Below are 16,840 nucleotides of genomic sequence, written 5' to 3'. Positions count from 1 at the left end.
CGCCAGACAGCCAGGAGGCGCTGTGCGCACGCTCCTCCGCTCCCGTCTTTGTCCGCCGGTCTGCGCAGAGCAGGGCGGTGAGAAGGTTGGAAGGACCGCAGGGAAGCTGAGAGGATGTTTAGACAAGAAGGTGCTTGCCCGGGGAAAGCGAGACCCTCTACGCCAACGAGCTCAATAGCGGGTGTCACCCTGGTCCCCAAAAGGCCAAGGGTGAGCGGAAGGCATCTGAGAACAGTGGGGAGAAGGCTGGGCCGCGGAGTCGTCAGCTTCTCTCCCATTCCAGCTCAAGTTTTCTCTTCCGGCTCACAGCTTCCTGGGGAGAGGACACAGATTCATCATTTCTAGGCCCCTCATCTAGGACTTCCCTCCCCTAATGTCCACTGAGAGCCTCCTCACAGCGCCATACCCTTGGGCAGCCCTGAGCAGGCAGCCAGGCCCACGACGGCCAACCTGACGTGTCCAAATGGGACTCCCCATTTATACCGGCCGTTAGCACGTTCACGTCACTGGACAAGGGTCTCCTGCAAATGGAGAGGCCCCACTTGCAGAGCAGGAGTTGACAGGAGTGTTTGAACCATTTTTGGGTTTACAAAAGTCTGGTTAATATTTGGGTTTTCGGGAAGGGGGAGGAGGCACAGAGGCCCCAGGGTGCCGGGGACCATCGCGCAGACGGCGCCCCGCGCGAGGAAACGCTGCCAACACAGGGGCACGGCCCAGACATGCCAAGTCATATGTTAGCTGCATGCCTTCCACCTGTTATTTACGCCGTTTTGTAGTTTTACATGTCATTCATACAGGTTTCTAGCAGTTAGCAGTCAACTGTTTTAACAAAAGCAGTGTTTACAACAACCTTCCTGCAGCGGGCACTCAAGCGCTCGTGGAAGCGGTGCTGTTTCTCAGTGCACGAGGCATTACGTGGGCTCGTGCTGGCCTTGACTGTGACCAGGGAGAGTGAGGTGGGGGCAGAAGAAACTGGGTCGAGGGTGCTCAGGGGTCACCGAAGCGTCCTGGGACAGGGCTGGCTGTGTCCAGCCTCCAGGGACACTCTGGAAGTTCCATACCTCAGGGCAGCTGTATTCCTGGATCCCACTGGGATGAGGCCCATAGATGACCCAAACAGTCTTGGAAGGGAGAGCACAGAGAAGTCGGATGGGTAGGAAGCAGACCTGGATTGAGAAGCCGAGGAAACACATATGAGGAGAAAGGAGACAAAAACTGGGGATGGGACCACCTGAGTCCCAAACCCTCCTCTACCTGCTATGTGACCCTGGGCAAGTCACTTGCCCTGTCTGGGAAACTGCAGGAAGACACCTGCTGAGCCCACCTTGGAGAAATGCTGGGATATGAATTTGCATATTCATAATTTTCAAATATGACTGTGTTGTTCTGTTGTTTAAACCCTGTGGTGACTCCCTGGCACCACAGGCAAAGTCCGACCTCCTTGACATGGCACCCAGACCTACCTGCCATGTCTCCCTGAGCACCTCCGGGTGCATCGCTAGGCCTCTCCCTGCCAAAGTGGAGAAACTAGGACTAGACCCTGGGACTTCCGACTCTGACTCCAGCTCTGGGTGGCTACCTTGGGTCGCTATATCGATTTGTGGTCAACATCCAGATGCTGGTGACAGAACCTGGACTTGGATCCTAGCTCTGCCACCTACTAACTGTGTGACTTTGAGCATGTTACTTAATCTCTCTGTGCCATGGCCATGATAACTACTATGTAATTTTAGCTGTTACTATCACATCCACATTAGAATAGGTGGAAATCCCACAGTAACTCAAAGGAGAGGCTCTCAGGTGCTAAAAATGTGGGGAGTCTGACAGACTTGGAAGCAATTAGGAGGATTTTTTTTTAATCCTCACTCGAGGACATTTTTGCATTTAACCTCAGATAGAGCTGGAGGGAGAGAGGAGGGAAGAGAGAGAGAGAAAAACATCGATGTGAGAGAGACACATCGACTGGTCGCCACCCACACCACCCCAACCGGGGCCAGGGACAAACTGCAACTGAGGTACGTGCCCTTAGTGGGAACTGAACCCGGGACTCTCTGGTCTTCGGGCTGACGCTCTAACCGCTGAGCCAAACCGGCCATGGCACAATTAGGAGGATTTGAGTAGCAATTAGCAAGAGGGACCTCCTCCTTTTCTATTTGTGGCCTGCGGGCAGTCTCTCAATTTCTCCTCTTTCCTCTTTGAGGCCAGTTATGCAACCTGAATGAGATGACCACTGAACTCTTTTGGAGGATCGACAAGACTAGCAGAGGAAGACTATGCAGATGCATATATCTAGCCATGCTCCAGAGCAGGGCAGTTCTGGCGTAACTGCTGGCCCTGGAATGAAAGGGCCAGGAAGCAGGCTTGACCCCAGCCTGTCGCCTAAGTAGAGCTATCCCACCCAACTCATCGGCCCAGAAAGAGAAAGACAAACGTTGGTTTTATAATGCACTGAGATCTGGGGAAGGGATTGTTTGTTACGCAGCATTATTATAGCAGTGATAACTGACTTATACAACTCACATTAGAGTATGAATTTGAACATTGGATTTATAGTGTGTGCAGGTGTATGGAACACCTACACTGTGGCTTTCATCCAGCCTCTCTTGTCTTTGTTGGGAGGAATATCAGCTGCAGACCAGGGGTTGACACAGGACTAGCCCATGGATGTGACCAGATCCCCGTGATTGTAGTTTGGGAAGAAATAAGCAGATCACTACTCCTCCATGCCTATCATTTTTGAGCTTCTCCTTTCTGCACCTACCCTGGTCTTTGACGCTCAGAGCAGTACGTCTGTACAGAATTACTTCAGATCATCAGTTGGTGCATTGCCTTGGGCAGCGTCACCACCTGTTCTATAAAGCAGACCGCGGACGGCATGTGTGGTCCGCTGACAACAGTGTCTCACAGCTTATGAATGTTGTTTTGTTTGTTTTTATCAGAACCTGCTCTTTTATAAAGCACCTTGATTCCTAGAAGGTTGTCAACCAAGGCAGCTTTGTCTGAACCGCGTAGTTCTCACTGCTCTGATGTGTGGGAAGAGGCCTGGCCTGGGAATCAAGGGCCGCGAGTCTGTGCCTGGCACCCGGATGGCACGCCCAGTGAGGGGGGCTCCCCCACACCCCCTGTGGGCCTGCCTACATTCTCATGATCTGAGCCCCTAGGGACAGACATTCGGACACTCAAAGGCCAAGGAAGTCTTGGAGTTGGACACCAAGGAACAGAGGGAGAATAATCCCAAGCTGCACTGACCCAGTGACCGCCAGGGGCCGCCACTGTCTGCTGGGTCCTGCACCCTCCCTGCGCATCCTTTAATCCACAAAGTGCCTTGTGGGTCTGCCCCACTTCCTGTAGCAGCTCTGAGAATCTCCTCCTCATACTGCTTCTACCACCCACCAAGTATCTACCTGTCCTGGGGTGAGCCTCTGACCCTCATCTACCTAACACATCCTTCTGCCTACCCAGGGACCCCACCCAGGACAGGAGCAACCTGGAAGGATGTCCCTTCGAATGATTTAGGGATTTTTCTGAGCAATAAAGGCTTGGAGCAAATTAAATAGCAGTGTGAGTCTGTTCCTTTTGGGGAATACTTTTTTTTTTTTATCCTCACCTGAGGAGATTTTTTCCATTTTTTGTTGAGATAGAGCGAGGAAGAGACAGAGAGAGAGAAACATCGACGTGAAAGGGACACATTGAGTGGCTGCCACCTGCACGACCCAACCAGGGCGGGGGACAAACTGCAACCGAGGTACGCGCCCTTAGCAGGAACCGAAACCGGGTCTCTCTGGACCACAGGTCAAAGCTCTAACCACTGAGCCAAATGGGCCAGGGCACTTTTGGGGAATAATTTGATAATCCAGCAAATAATTATAGATGATGCCTGGCTTGGTTTCTGTCTGAGGCTGGCATTTTGAATTCGCAAGTGTATATGTATGTATGCATGTACCTTTAACAATGTTATGGTTCAGTAAAAAAATTAAGGCTTGGTTCATATGGGGCTCATAACTCATCACATTAGTAGGTTTCATTCTTGTCTTTGGTATGAAGTTCAAAGTTCAAGAGAAATTCTTGAAAGTCAGTGATCAAGTTTAAATCATCTTTGATTTCCCCAGAGCCCAGGAGACTGCCTGGCGCTGATTAGATGCTCCATAAATGTCGAATGATTAAACCAATGACAATATAGTATAGTTAAAAAGCTGTAAGAAGCAGGCCTACACAGGTTAGGGCTTTTAGCCGTAGGCTGGGAACACTGAGGAGCGCTACATGTCGAGGGTCACGTGGGCCCTGACCTGGCTTTTCCAGTGCAGTTCTGTTCAGAAGCGAGAGGCAGCCGTCAACCCCTGGGACCTACAGAACCACGGTGTCTACTGCTTACGGGCTGTTGTTACGCATCTTGCACTCTGAGAAGCAGTGGACATAGCTGACTTCAGTACACGCTCACAACAGCCCTGAGGTGGTGTTATCGCTCACTTACAGATCAGAAAATAGCGGCTCAGAGAGACCGTGTGTCTGTCCTAAGCATGCTCACTGAGACCGGAGCAGAGCGGGGTTCAGGCAGGTGCGTCCTAGTCCAAAGCCCAGCTCCTCACCCCCACTCCTGACCCCTCTCTTTGTAATCTTCCTGCAGGCCATTCCCAAAGCCACTCCTCCCCGTGGAATTTAAGAAACACTGGTCATGCTCACGGCACTTGGCTGCCTGGCTTTTTGGATCATGGATGTCTTGGGAAGCCTTTTCTGGGGCTGCTCGTCTTTGGTTTGTTCTTTCTGAATACCTTGCTCACCCAGTTGGAGTCTTCAGCAGGGCTTGCTCTGGTCAGAGAGAGGTAGTAAGTGGTTTGTTGATGACCTGTCCTGTGTCCTCCCCAGGCAGGGCCCCGCTCCAGCTCAGAAGGTGCCAGACACACGGGTGCTGTGGTTCTCCGCCCTGGGGGCACCAGAGTTCCCCAGTGACCTTTGTTTTGCAATCAATGAATATTTATCTGAGTCATATGCCAAGTAGTCGACAGAAACTCAAACTTTTATATCGTTTTCTATCAACGCAATAGAGTTTAAATCGTGTGAACAAAATGCATAGTTTATGTCCAAGCACAAAATTATTAAAGTTATCCAAACTCCTTCAAAGAGTTTTATAGTCAAAATTATACTAAATGAAGAAATCAGGTCTATTTTAATATTTGATATGATGTGATTTGGAGTGGGAACCTCCCAAGGGACCCTGCTCTCCCAACCCTGCAGGTCGGCCACAGAGAAACCCAGCCCCGGCCAGAGCCGCCCCGGGGCAGGGAGGGATGAGCTTGTGGGGCGGAATACCCTCGACCCACCCTCCGATCTCCTGCTGGTGCCTTCCACTGGCTAACCCAATTGGTATCTAGTCAGTAAGGGAGCCTGGGCACTTAAAAATATGCAGATTGCCCTGCTGGTGTGGCTCAGTGGATTGAGCGTGGTCCCACGGACTGAGAGGTCCTGGTTCGATTCCCGGTCAGGGCACACGCCCAGGTTGCAGGCTCATCCCCAGTGGGGGCCCTGTGGGAGGCAGCTGATCGATGTTTCTCTCTCACATTGATGTTTCTATCTATCTCTCCCCTCCTTGCTCTCTCTAAAAAATCAATAAAAACATATTTAAAAAATATGGAGATCCTCAGGCCCTCTTGTAACCACTGCAAAGATAAAACATGACCCAGACAATTGATGTGCATTGTAAGAAAGATTTCTGGGGACAATCTACAACAGAGGACTATTAGCCTCCTTGTCATGCTGATAGAAAATGATCTGGTGCCTGGCCGGTTTGGCTCAGCGGTTAGAGTGACCATCTGAGGACCAAAAAGTCGAGAGGTTAATTCCGGTCAAGGGCACGTACCTCAGCTGCGGTTTGGTCGCCGGCTCTGGTCAGGGTCCTGAGGGAGGCAACCAATCCACGTGTCTCTCTCGCATCGATGCTTTTCTCTCTCTCCCTCTCCCCCACACCCTTTCTGAAGATAAATATAAAAATATCCTCGGGTGAGGATTAAAAAAAGAAAGTGGTTTGGGTCCAGGGAGGCCCTGGGTTCCCGGCGTGCGGCGGCAGTGGGGCTGGGGCAGCCTGCCCGCTCTCCGGAACCCGGCCCCCGTTCCCCTGCCCTCAGGGGGCACAGGAGCCCAGTGACCCTGTCAGCGTGAGCAGGCCCGTTTCCCACACGTTGTCCCCACTGAAGAAGACAGAGAGGGTGGTGGTCTTAGCAGTGTTCCTTAGCTGGCCCCCGATCTCAGTGAGGGAGAGACTTACATGGCATCCGGCTTGCTGCTGGCTTCCTTCAGGTCCAGCGGAGGCGCGGGGCGTTGGGGCGTCAGAGAGGCGGCAGGAGCTGCAGTCGGCAGGGAGGAGACAGTGAGATGAGGTCGGGGAGGGCCACTTAGTCATCTCGATACAACAGGGAGTAACGAGTGTTCAGAACGAGCAAAGAACCGTCTCCCTCTCCAATTCTCGTGTGTGGGGGCAAAATGGTATGGTTGGACTTGACGACGATGCTGTGATGTCTTCGGAAGGACCAACGCGGACCCTCCACCACACGACCCGTGGCCCCTCTCAAAGCAGCCCTGGCAGGGAAGGCTCTCGGGGAAAACCCACGGGAGCCTGAACCTCCCACCCTCTGCTCTATGACCTGCTGTTTCCTTTTCTTTTTCTTTGGTGGAATAGAAAATAGTAATAGTTTTATGACCATTGTTCTTAAGTTTACTTTTCAGAGTATGGGATATATAATAGATGAGGATTAATATGTCATCCATGCAGATACAAATAATATGGAATCTATTTAGAGTCCTCTACCTTCTGAAGTTCTTTCATTTGGGGGCCCTGGTGAATATCTCAAATCTATCTGTTCCTTTGTCTGGGATTTTCCTGGGGCTTCTTGCAACACCCCACCCCCAACAACAGGGCCACCACTGTATGACTGACAACGCTGTCGCCCGCGGAGGCCCCTCTCAGCCCAGCCCCCACAGCGGGCTTCGGCTGTAACAGGGCATCTCACCCTGGCACTACGGACATCGTGGGCCAGAAAATTCTTTGTGGGGGTGCTGTCCTGCGCATTGCAGGGTGTTCCGCAGCATCCCTGGCCTCCAGATATGGCCACGTGTCTCCTGTGGGTAAACCGCCCCCAGCTGAAAACCACTGGGTCTGTCCACCCCCGTAGGAGTGAGGAATGCCCACTCAGGGCCCAGGGTTGCTCAGGCGCCTGAACACAGCTGCCTTTAGACACAGGTGTGATAACATAAAATAAATGCCTTTTATTTCACAGGAAATAAGAGAGCATGTGAAACACTTGGACCACTTTTCTGATTCCTAATACCCTTATAGGTTTGTCTCGTGGTGATTAAAAGAACCAAAGTAAACTTATCCCAGAGAAAGGGTCACCCGTGACTTGGGGCAGATCTGAAAAGAGGCAAAGCCTGCTCGTCTGTGCTCCTGTTGGCCCTCAGACCTGCGGAAGTTTGGCTGATGGACCGAGGGACCCTACCACCTGGCTCCCACCATTAGGGGCCCCACCCTGACCATCTGCCACGGCCAAACAGGGATCCTCTCCACCCTGGATGTACCTTGCACTTTCCTTCTTTGCACCTGAGCTTCTAGAATAAACAAAACCTGAAATGCTCTTTTCACTCTGTCCAATCCCATCCCACAGACCATGATGGTCAATATCCCACCCATGTCAACTCACTTATCACCAATAAGAAGCCTTCTTTATGCCCCCAGAGAGCAGTGGTCTTATTCTCCGTGAATAACCCAACATATTCTATTTTTTTTTTTTTATCCTCACCCGAGGACATTTTTCCATTTTTTGTTCAGATAGAGCGGGAAGGAGAGAGAGGAAGAGAGAGAGAGGGAAACATCGATGTGAAAGGGACACATCGAGTGGCTGCCACCCGCACGACCAACCAGGGCCGGGGACAAACTGCAACCGAAGTATGTGCCCTTAGCGGGAACCGAACCCGGGTCTCTCCGGACCGCAGGCCGACGCTCTAACCGCTGAGCCAAACTGGCCAGGGCAAGAACCGGTTTTTTAAAAATCTTATTTACAATCCCTAATGGACCAGTCGTTTTGTGAAATATCAATCCAATGAATTAGGGAAAGTCTTCGACGCCTGGCAGTGTCCCTTGCTGTGACGCTCTGTAACCTTGCTCTCCATCCTGCACTCATTGCAGTGAGAACTGGCAACAACCAGCGAGGGACCGGCAGTGCCCACGGACCACCTTTGAGTAGCACTGCCCTGGCACAGCGGCTTTCACAGTACAAGGTGCAGCACAGCCTCCTCACACGTAAGCAGGCAAAAGAATCGCCTGGGGGGCTGGCAGAAAAGACAGCTGGGTCCCACCCCGAGTCTGCGGCAGGGCCTGAATGTTTCCTCTCTACCAGTGTCCCAGGTGACGCACGCTGCTGGGTGGAAACCACACTTTGAGACTCGCTGGACTAAACAAATAAACAAATGTCAAGTACCCAGCCCTCTTGTGGTGGCCTGTCCTCCAGGTAGAGCCACCGAAGCTAACCGCTCACTTGGCCGGCGCAGCCCTCGGAGCAGCGGTGCCAGGCGCCCCGCTGTCTCCACTGCTGAGGGCTCCAGACCGAGGGAGCCGGGAGCGGCCAGAGGTCCATACCTCGGGGCGGGTCTGAGCCCAGTTCCTCCACAGGCGGCTGTGCCGGTGACGTCGAAGAACACTGAGGCGACGTTTGAGGCGCCCCCTCAGCTGAAGGCCCCAGGGGTGGCCTGAGGGACAGAGATGACTGGGAGGGTGGGCATTTGGGTGGCGATCCAGTCCGTTGTACCTGCTGCTGTGGTGACGCAGGTGACAGACCAGGTGTCGAGCTGGGAGGTGAGGGCACATCGGGGAGTGATCCAGGTGGCAAGTCCGCTGGAGAACATGACGAAGAGGTCAGCGGCGATGTGGGTGGCTGCTCACAGGAAGAGACAGGTGCTGAAACAGGTGGTTCCGCAGGCCCCTCCTGTGTGGATTCAGGTCTCTGTACAGGTGAGCACACCAGTGGACCCCGGCCACTGTGTCCTTCGCCTTTGGGAGCCCACTGCGTGTGCGGTTGTGTGGATTCCTCCGGACTGGCCTGCTCTGCCCGGAGGCTTGGTGTTCCGTGCTCAGGACTCTCGCTGCCGAGGGCGAGCTCTATCTGGCAGTACACCTCCACCCGGGGGAAAATCACTCGCCTGGACGGAGAATTAAGGTACGCAGCGTCTAGGAGAAACCAGAGCACGGGTCACAGGTGGCGCTACTAACCTCTGACGTCAGCACGTGACTGCAAAGAATGGTTTTCCAAATTATTTTCATAAAGAGGATTAGTTCCCACCAATGGCCTTTCTCCACTTGAATTTACCTTGAGTATTTTTTTTTTTTTAATCCTCACCCGAGGACATTTTTCCATTTTTTGTTCAGATAGAGTGGGAGGGAGAGAGAGGAAGAGAGAGAGAGAGAGAAACATCGATGTGAAAGGGACACATCGAGTGGCTGCCACCCTGACGACCAACCAGGGCCAGGGACAAACTGCAACCGAAGTACGTGCCCTTAGTGGGAACCGAACCCGGGTCTCTCCGGACCGCAGGCCGACGCTCTAACCACTGAGCCAAACCGGCCAGGGCTTACCTTGAGTATTTAATTGTGGATTGATTCACCTATTTAGGGGACGTTTATTGGGCATGTCTGTGTGCCAGGCTTATACCAGGCACGGAGGAGGTGAAAGAGACAGAAACAGGCTGTGGGCCACAGTGCAGTGTGGGGCAGGCACTGACCCACCAAGTGATCCCAAGTTTTAATCAGCTCAAGTGTTAGGTGAGGGAGAAACATGGTACTAGGAGAGAGGGCCGAGGGAGGACTTAACGGGGAGGCTTCCCTGAGGGAGGGACATTTAAGCTGCGCTCTGAAGGGTGAGTGGTCCAAAGGATGGTCAGGGTAGGACGGAGGGGAGAGTCTCAGACGGAGGGAACAGCATGCACCAAGGCCACAGGTTCAAAGGGGCACCGGGATGTTGAGGGCCTGGAAGGTAGTGTGGCTGGAGCCGGGGTAGGGCACTGTGGAGGGAGATGAGGCTGAGGAGGCCCAGGGACTCTTGGTTTCCATGGAGACCATGAAGACTTCTAGGCAGGGAGGTGCCCGCCCGACTCTGGCTTTAGCAAGGTCACCATGGCTGCTGCGTGGAGACTCACTGACAAGGGCATAGGGGACCCAGGGAAACCCAGCAGGTTGCTGTGGAGAGGTGTTCGGGGCATGCTCCTGGAAGCAGAAGATTCTGTTGGGGAGGTCAAATGAATGAGAACTGGTGAATGATTGACTGGGTGCGGGGGGTAGGTGGTGTGCACCATCAGATGGCTGCTGGTGCTGCTGCGGAGAACAGGATCATGGGAAGGATGGGTTCGGGGGAGTGGGGAGAACACAGGTTATGAGCTTGTTTTGAGACATGTTGAGTTTGGGCGGCCTTGGAGATGCCCGAAGAGAGACAGCAAGTCAGCAGTTGTGTGTATGGGTTTGTCTTTTTGTGTGTGTGTGTGTGGGAGGTGCCCCTAGCAGGAACCAAACCTGGGACTCTCTGGTCGACAGGCCGACGCTCAGCCGCTGAGCCACACTGGCCAGGGCTGTATGGGTTTGATCTCAGAGCAGAGAGGGGGTCAGAGATACAGATGCCCCACCTGTGGGCGGTCCGGCCTGCGCTGGTGGCTGTGGAGGAGCTTGCCTAGGGAGGAAAAGCGGAGGGAGAGGAAGGAGGGGCCGGGACTGAGCTGGGAGACAGGGAGAGGGGACGCAGGGCACGTTTTCTAAGGCAGGCAAGGCCGCGGTAGATTTAAAAGTTTCTGGTAAGAGAAATCGCAGGCTGGGAGAAAGTGTTTACAAACACTATTCCTGACGAAGGGCATTATCGAGAATACATAAAAGCTCTCTCTCTTTTTAACTTTAATTTAATTTCATTTAATTTTCCATCACCATTTATCCCCTCTAGGCCCTCAAAGGAAACAAACAATTCGTTTTTTTTTTCATGAGCGAAAGAGTTAACTGAAAGAGCTCCCAGTGGCCGAAGCTGGAACAATTTGAGTAAAAAAATAGAGTTGCCCTGGCCGGTATGGCTCAGCGGTAAGAGCGTCACCCTCAGACCAAAGAGTCCTGGGTTCGATTCCAGCCAAGGGCACGTACCTCGGTTGTGGTTTGTTGGGGTTGTGCGGATGGCAACCAGTCGATGTGTCTCTCTCTCATCAACGTTTCTCTCTCTGTCTCTCTTCCTCCCTGTCTCCCTCCAGCTCTATCTGAAGATTAACGTAAACATATCTTTGGGTGAGGATAAAAAAAAAATGGAATCAAATATTAACCCAAAGTATGAAGTAAGTATCCAGGAGTTTGTACATATATAAACAAATGATTCAATAAGTAATGGGGGAGAAGAGGCCAATCTTTTGTGCAGAAGAATTCCAAGTACTTTATATAGACATCCTGACCTTAAGATAATGGAGAATAATTCCTCCCTTTTTCCGTGTGAGCTATGCATGGAGACTTCCTTCCAAAAAGCACCGTGTGGAAAGAGGAGAAAGAATGACTTTACAGTGGAGAACCTGATAGACACCATCGCAACCAGGTGGCCCAGGTCACAGTCATCAGTGACCTGTCATGCAGACAGCAGGTGCCCTGGATATCATGTGCTGAGGATGGCACTTTGCCTCTGTGGTCTTCCTCCCTCCCACCCATCACCCCAGTCTAATCATGGGAAAAACATCAGGCAAACCCCAGCTGAGGGACAGACTGCAGAATATCTGGCCAGGACTGAAACCGGCCAAAGTGATTAAAAACAAGGGGAGAAACTGTCACAAACAAGAGGAGCCCAAGGAGACAACTAAACGTGATGTGCTGTTCTGGAAGGGAGCCTGGATCAGAAAACATTAGGTAAAAACTAAGGACATCTGAATCAAGTATAGACTTTAGTTGATAATAATTTGTCAATATTGGTTCATTAATTGTAAACAATATACCAAGCTATGTACTAGATTATATATGTACCTACTATAACATCTAACAAATGTGAGACATAACAATAGGGAAAACTAGATGTAGAATGTATGGAAACTCTGTGCTATTTTCATATTTTTTCTGTAAATCTAAAACTATTCTAAAAAAATAAAGCTAATTAAAGGTCTAGGGGGAAATGGGCAAAAGAGCTGAACAGGCACTTCAAAGAAGCTATTTGGACAACTAATAAGCAAATGAAAAGATGCTCAACATCTTAGTCATTAGGGAAAGGCAAATTCAAACCACAATAAGATACCACTGTACCCATTAGAATGGCTCAAATTAGACCTGGCTGGTTTGGCTCAGCGGTTAGAGCGTCAGCCGCAGACCAAAGAGTCGTGGGTTTGATTCTGGTCAAGGGCACGTACTTAGGTTGCAGTTCAGTCCCCGGCCCTGGTTGGGGTCGTGCTGGAGGCAACCAGTTGACGTGTGTCTCTCACATCGATGTTTCTCTCTCTCCCCCTGCCCCTGCCTGCCCCCCACACACCCTAGGATGTAAAAATATCCTCAGATGAAAATTTTAAAAAAGAATTGCTCAAGTTAAAAAGACCTGCCAGCCCTGGCCAGTTTGGCTCAGGGGTTAGAGCATCCACCTGTGGTCTGGAGAGACCCGGGTTCGGTTCCCGCTAAGGGCATGTACCTCGGTTGCAGTTTGTCCCCGGCCCTGGTTGGTTGTGCGGGTGGCAGCCACTCGATGTGTCCCTTTCACATCGATGTTTCTCTCTCTCTCTGTTCCTCTCTCTCCCTCCCACTCTGTCTCTACAAAAAATGGGAAAAAAAAAAAAATGTCCTCGGGTGAGGATAAAAAGACCTGCCATACCAAGTGTTGGTGAAAATTGGGGAACTCTCATACACTGCTGGTGAGAATGGAAAATGATACAACCACTTTGGAAAACAATTTGGTGGTTTCTTAAAAACTTAAACATACATTCTGGGAATATGCCTCAACTTGTACATATCCAAAAGGATTGAAAATCAAATCTCACAGAGGTATTTGCACATCCATGTTCATTGCAGCATCATTTACAATAACCAAGAGGTAGAAGCAACCCAAGTGTCCACTGATGAATAAATGGGTAAGGAAAATGTGGTATATACACACCTTGGAATATTATTCAGCCTTAAAAATGAAGAAAATCCTGTCACATGCTACAACATGGATGAACCTTGAGAACATTGTAAGTGAACTAAAACTAGTCACCAAAAGACAAATACTTTACGCTTCACTTATGTGAGGTACCTAAGGTAATCAAACTCATAGAAATAGAAAGAAGAATGGTAGTTGCCAGGGCCCAGGGGAGGGGAAAATGGGGAGTTTGGGGCCAACAGGTGTAGCGTTTCCATTCTGTGAGATGCATGTTCTGGAGGTCAGCTGCACGAGGTGGATGACTCAGTGCTGCTGAACTGTACTCTTAGAATGGCTAAGACGCTACACTTTATGTTATGTGTTCTTATCACAATTTTATATACATGAATTATATATAATTATATATAATATAATTATATATAATTATATATAATTTTATTTATGTATATAACACATCTACCATGTGATTTAATTATTCCCCTCCTAGGTCTTTAGCCAAGAGAAATAAGAGCACACGTCTACACAAAGACGCATACGTGAGTGTTTATAGCAGCTTTGTTCATAATAGCCCAAAGTGGATGCAACCTAAATGTCTACGAGCAGGTGACTGGCTAAATGAGCTGTGGTCTATTCACACAATGGAATGGAATGTAAAAGGGATGAACTGTTTATACCATGCAATAACATGGGTGACTCTTAGAATAATTATGCTGAATGAAAGGCAGACAAAAATAAGATTTCACACTGTTAGAGTCCATTTATCAAAAACTCTAGAAAATGCAATTAATCTGTAATGACAGAAAGTGGAAGAGAGTTGGCTCAGGGAGTGGGGTGGGTGAGGGGAGGTGGGAGGAATCACTGAGGGGCAGGAGGAAGCTCTGGGCGTGGTGGATTGTTCACCATCCTGACTGTGGTGCTGGTTCACAGGGGTGTGTGTGCGCGCGTGTGAATACATCAAATTGTGGAAGGTAGGAAGGGAGAGAGAGAAGGAAGGATGGCAGGAAGGCAGGAAGGCAGGGAAGGAGGGAAGAGGGAGGTAGGTTTGGCTGGACTGCCTGGATGCCGAGTGGCTATTTTTAGACAAGGCGTCCTCTGAGCTCCACCCTCAGTCAACATCCACGTGCACACGTGTGTGTGGGATGGTGGGTCAAGTACACCAGCAAGCACACCCTTCCCTTGGCAGAAGGCTGCTGCCAGGGAGGCCGAGAGCGAGAGCGGAGAGGGAGCCCTGGGCAGCAGCAGGAACGAGGAGGGGACGTGAGCCCTTGGGAGGGAGGAGGAGAGCGGCCGGGGTTGAGTTGGGGAGTTGAGGGTGCCACCCGTGGGAGCAGCTTCCTGCGGAGCTGGAGTGAGGCTGGAGGGACGCCCCTTTTCTGTTCCCAGATGGTAGGTGCGGACCAAAACCGCACTTATTCAGGCTGTGTCAGCACCTCCAGCCCAACCAACCCCGAGGCTTTAGGGGTGGTGCTGAAACCTGCCCTGCTCACGCTGATGAACTGGAAGAGGAAGCAAAGCGCGCTGGTGGCCGGCAGGAGACAGCGGCTCCCTTGCCGAGTCGTGTCTGTTCCTACTGGGAGTGGTCCCCCGGCCACTGGAAAATCCTGCCATCCTCCAAATGCTGCCCAGCTCAGGAGTGGATGCCTGAAATGGTACTATTAGGGTTCACCCTTGGGTTTAGGCCCAGCATTCCCACCTGTGGGAACGTCCACACCAGCTAAGGGTGGAAGGGTGAGAAGCGGGGGGGGGGGGGGACTAGATGCGTCTCTGCCCACTTTGTGACTCTCCCAGGGTTTGCTCCGAGAGCAAGAGAAAGGGAACGTTCTAGGGGAGAGACTGGTATAGAGTAGCCTGGAAGTCAGGCTGGGGTGCAGAGGGGTCTCCTGGGGCAGGGAATTGGTGTCTGTTCCAAGATCTGAGCCCCAAATCAGGAATCCCCCAAATCCCAAGTCCCCAGCCTATACCGCCACTGGGAGAGTGAGTGGCTCCCCAGCAGGTGGCAGAAAGGACCCGAGGCTTCAGCCAGCCCCTCCTACTCCTGCGGCCCCATCTCCACCCCTAGTAACACCCTCAAGTCGTTCACCTTTGGGATACCTGGGGCTCAGTTTCCATTTACAGCTGCGTAAATGAGGATGAGTAGTTGTCAGAGGAGAGGAGGGTTAGGAGGAGTCTGTCCTCAGAGAGGTGAGAGGAGGGGCCTGTCTCCAAGGTCAGAGGGGACAGGATTGACCATAGCAAGGACATGGCACTCCGATGTCCTCAGTCTAAGAACTACCAGCGATTTGAGAATTGTGATGAGGGCTGTATGTGGCTTTGTTCCTTTAATCTTCACAATAACCTCTGGGTAGGTCCCATGATCAGCCCCTTATACAGATGAGAAAACTGAGGCCCCAGGAGATTAATTACCTGCTCAAAATCACCCAGGTAATAGTGTCAGGAACTAGGATCTAAAACCTTGTTACAGATTAGGAAACCAAGGCTCAGAGAGGGCGAGTGATTTCCCTGAGCTCACACAGTGGGGAGGCTGGGAACCCAGACCCAGGACGCTGCCTCTGGAACCTCCACTCTCTCCATCAGCTCTCATGCTCCCCACCCCCACCCTTGTAGAGAGAAAAGACCCAGGAGAAAGTACAGTCAGGACCTGGGAGCTCGGAAAGCAGGGGGCATTTTTGAAGGGGAAAACGTGAATGTACCCTGGGGCGGGGGGAGCCTCATTCAATCCCTTAATCTCACTCCCAAAATATTTCTTAAATCTATATACACAAAAAGTTCACCACAGTATTGCTTATGATAGTGAACATTTGGAAACTCACAGAAATGGTGACACAAAGTTTTCTGCACAACTGCCCCAGAGGACAGTGATGACCAGGTGGCAAGATGGAAAGACTTACGGTAGCGCACAGGTAAACGCCCTTTGACCCAGGAATCCCTTCCCTTGGAACTTAACCATGAAATAGGTTCTTTCTTTCCTTTTAACAGAGGCGTTAGCCGTGACTGGCATCGTGTTAAAGTGTGTTATACATGTCATTAGACTCTTCCTTCTCCCCGAACCACAGCGGATAACCAGGTGTGGGGACCACGATTCCAAACCAGCACAAGGCAGGGCTCTTTTCTCTCATTTGTTGATCAATATGTGATTCAGAGTCTTATATAAATATAAACCTGTCGCATATAGTTCTGCATAAACAATAATGGCTTTATTGGAAAGAGAATAAAAACAGAAGAGAACAAAATGACATGAAAATGGAAGAGATGAGCTCTCTATTTCATAAATATCGTTTTCAAATCCAGAAATGTATTTGTACGAAGCCCTGGACGTGTCCCATCAGTTCACCTAAAAGCTCCCTTTGCTCAGAGGTCCTAATTTCTGGCCACAGAGGCCTGGCCTGGACAGTACAGCTGTCAAGTCCCTGCACCCGTTTCCAGCTCTCCTGGGGGAAGGGCAACTCCAGGTCACAAATTAGGGGGGACGCTCCTCTCCTCAGCTCTTCTACTTCCCGTCTTTGCCCACCCTCTGGACCTCCCTTCCTTGGGCTCCACGGGGTACTTACTCAGCCGCCTCAAGTACAGAACAGCATCGTCGTACCCTCGGTAGTAGTAATTGTGTAGGACCTGCAAGGTGGGCACACCGGGAGAACACAGGCTGAGCTGCAGCGACAGCCGCGGTCCCCTCATCCAGGGTGGTTGCTTTCACCGCTCTTCAGCTTCATCTGATGGGCTCCTCAAAATGTACCTGT

At 51.2% G+C, this 16,840-nt stretch overlaps 1 protein-coding gene across 1 annotated transcript in view; it reads right to left on the bottom strand.

Annotated features, from left to right (window-relative positions):
- Positions 1-262: 262 nt before the first annotated feature.
- PNPLA1 (patatin like phospholipase domain containing 1) overlaps positions 263-16,840 on the bottom strand; it is a 41,569-nt gene continuing 24,991 nt past the window's right edge. The window contains 7 exon segments of the mRNA XM_036249228.1: positions 263-313; positions 1,062-1,123; positions 1,126-1,166; positions 4,681-4,806; positions 6,260-6,338; positions 8,624-9,211; positions 16,655-16,715. Coding sequence (XP_036105121.1) covers positions 263-313; positions 1,062-1,123; positions 1,126-1,166; positions 4,681-4,806; positions 6,260-6,338; positions 8,624-9,211; positions 16,655-16,715 — 1,008 coding nt within the window.

This window comes from Molossus molossus, unplaced genomic scaffold (assembly GCF_014108415.1).
Source record: "Molossus molossus isolate mMolMol1 unplaced genomic scaffold, mMolMol1.p scaffold_m16_p_8, whole genome shotgun sequence".
Classification (NCBI taxonomy): Eukaryota; Metazoa; Chordata; class Mammalia; order Chiroptera; family Molossidae; genus Molossus; species Molossus molossus.
Note: the sequence above shows the minus strand (reverse complement) of the source record. Positions and strands in the feature narration are given on the sequence as shown.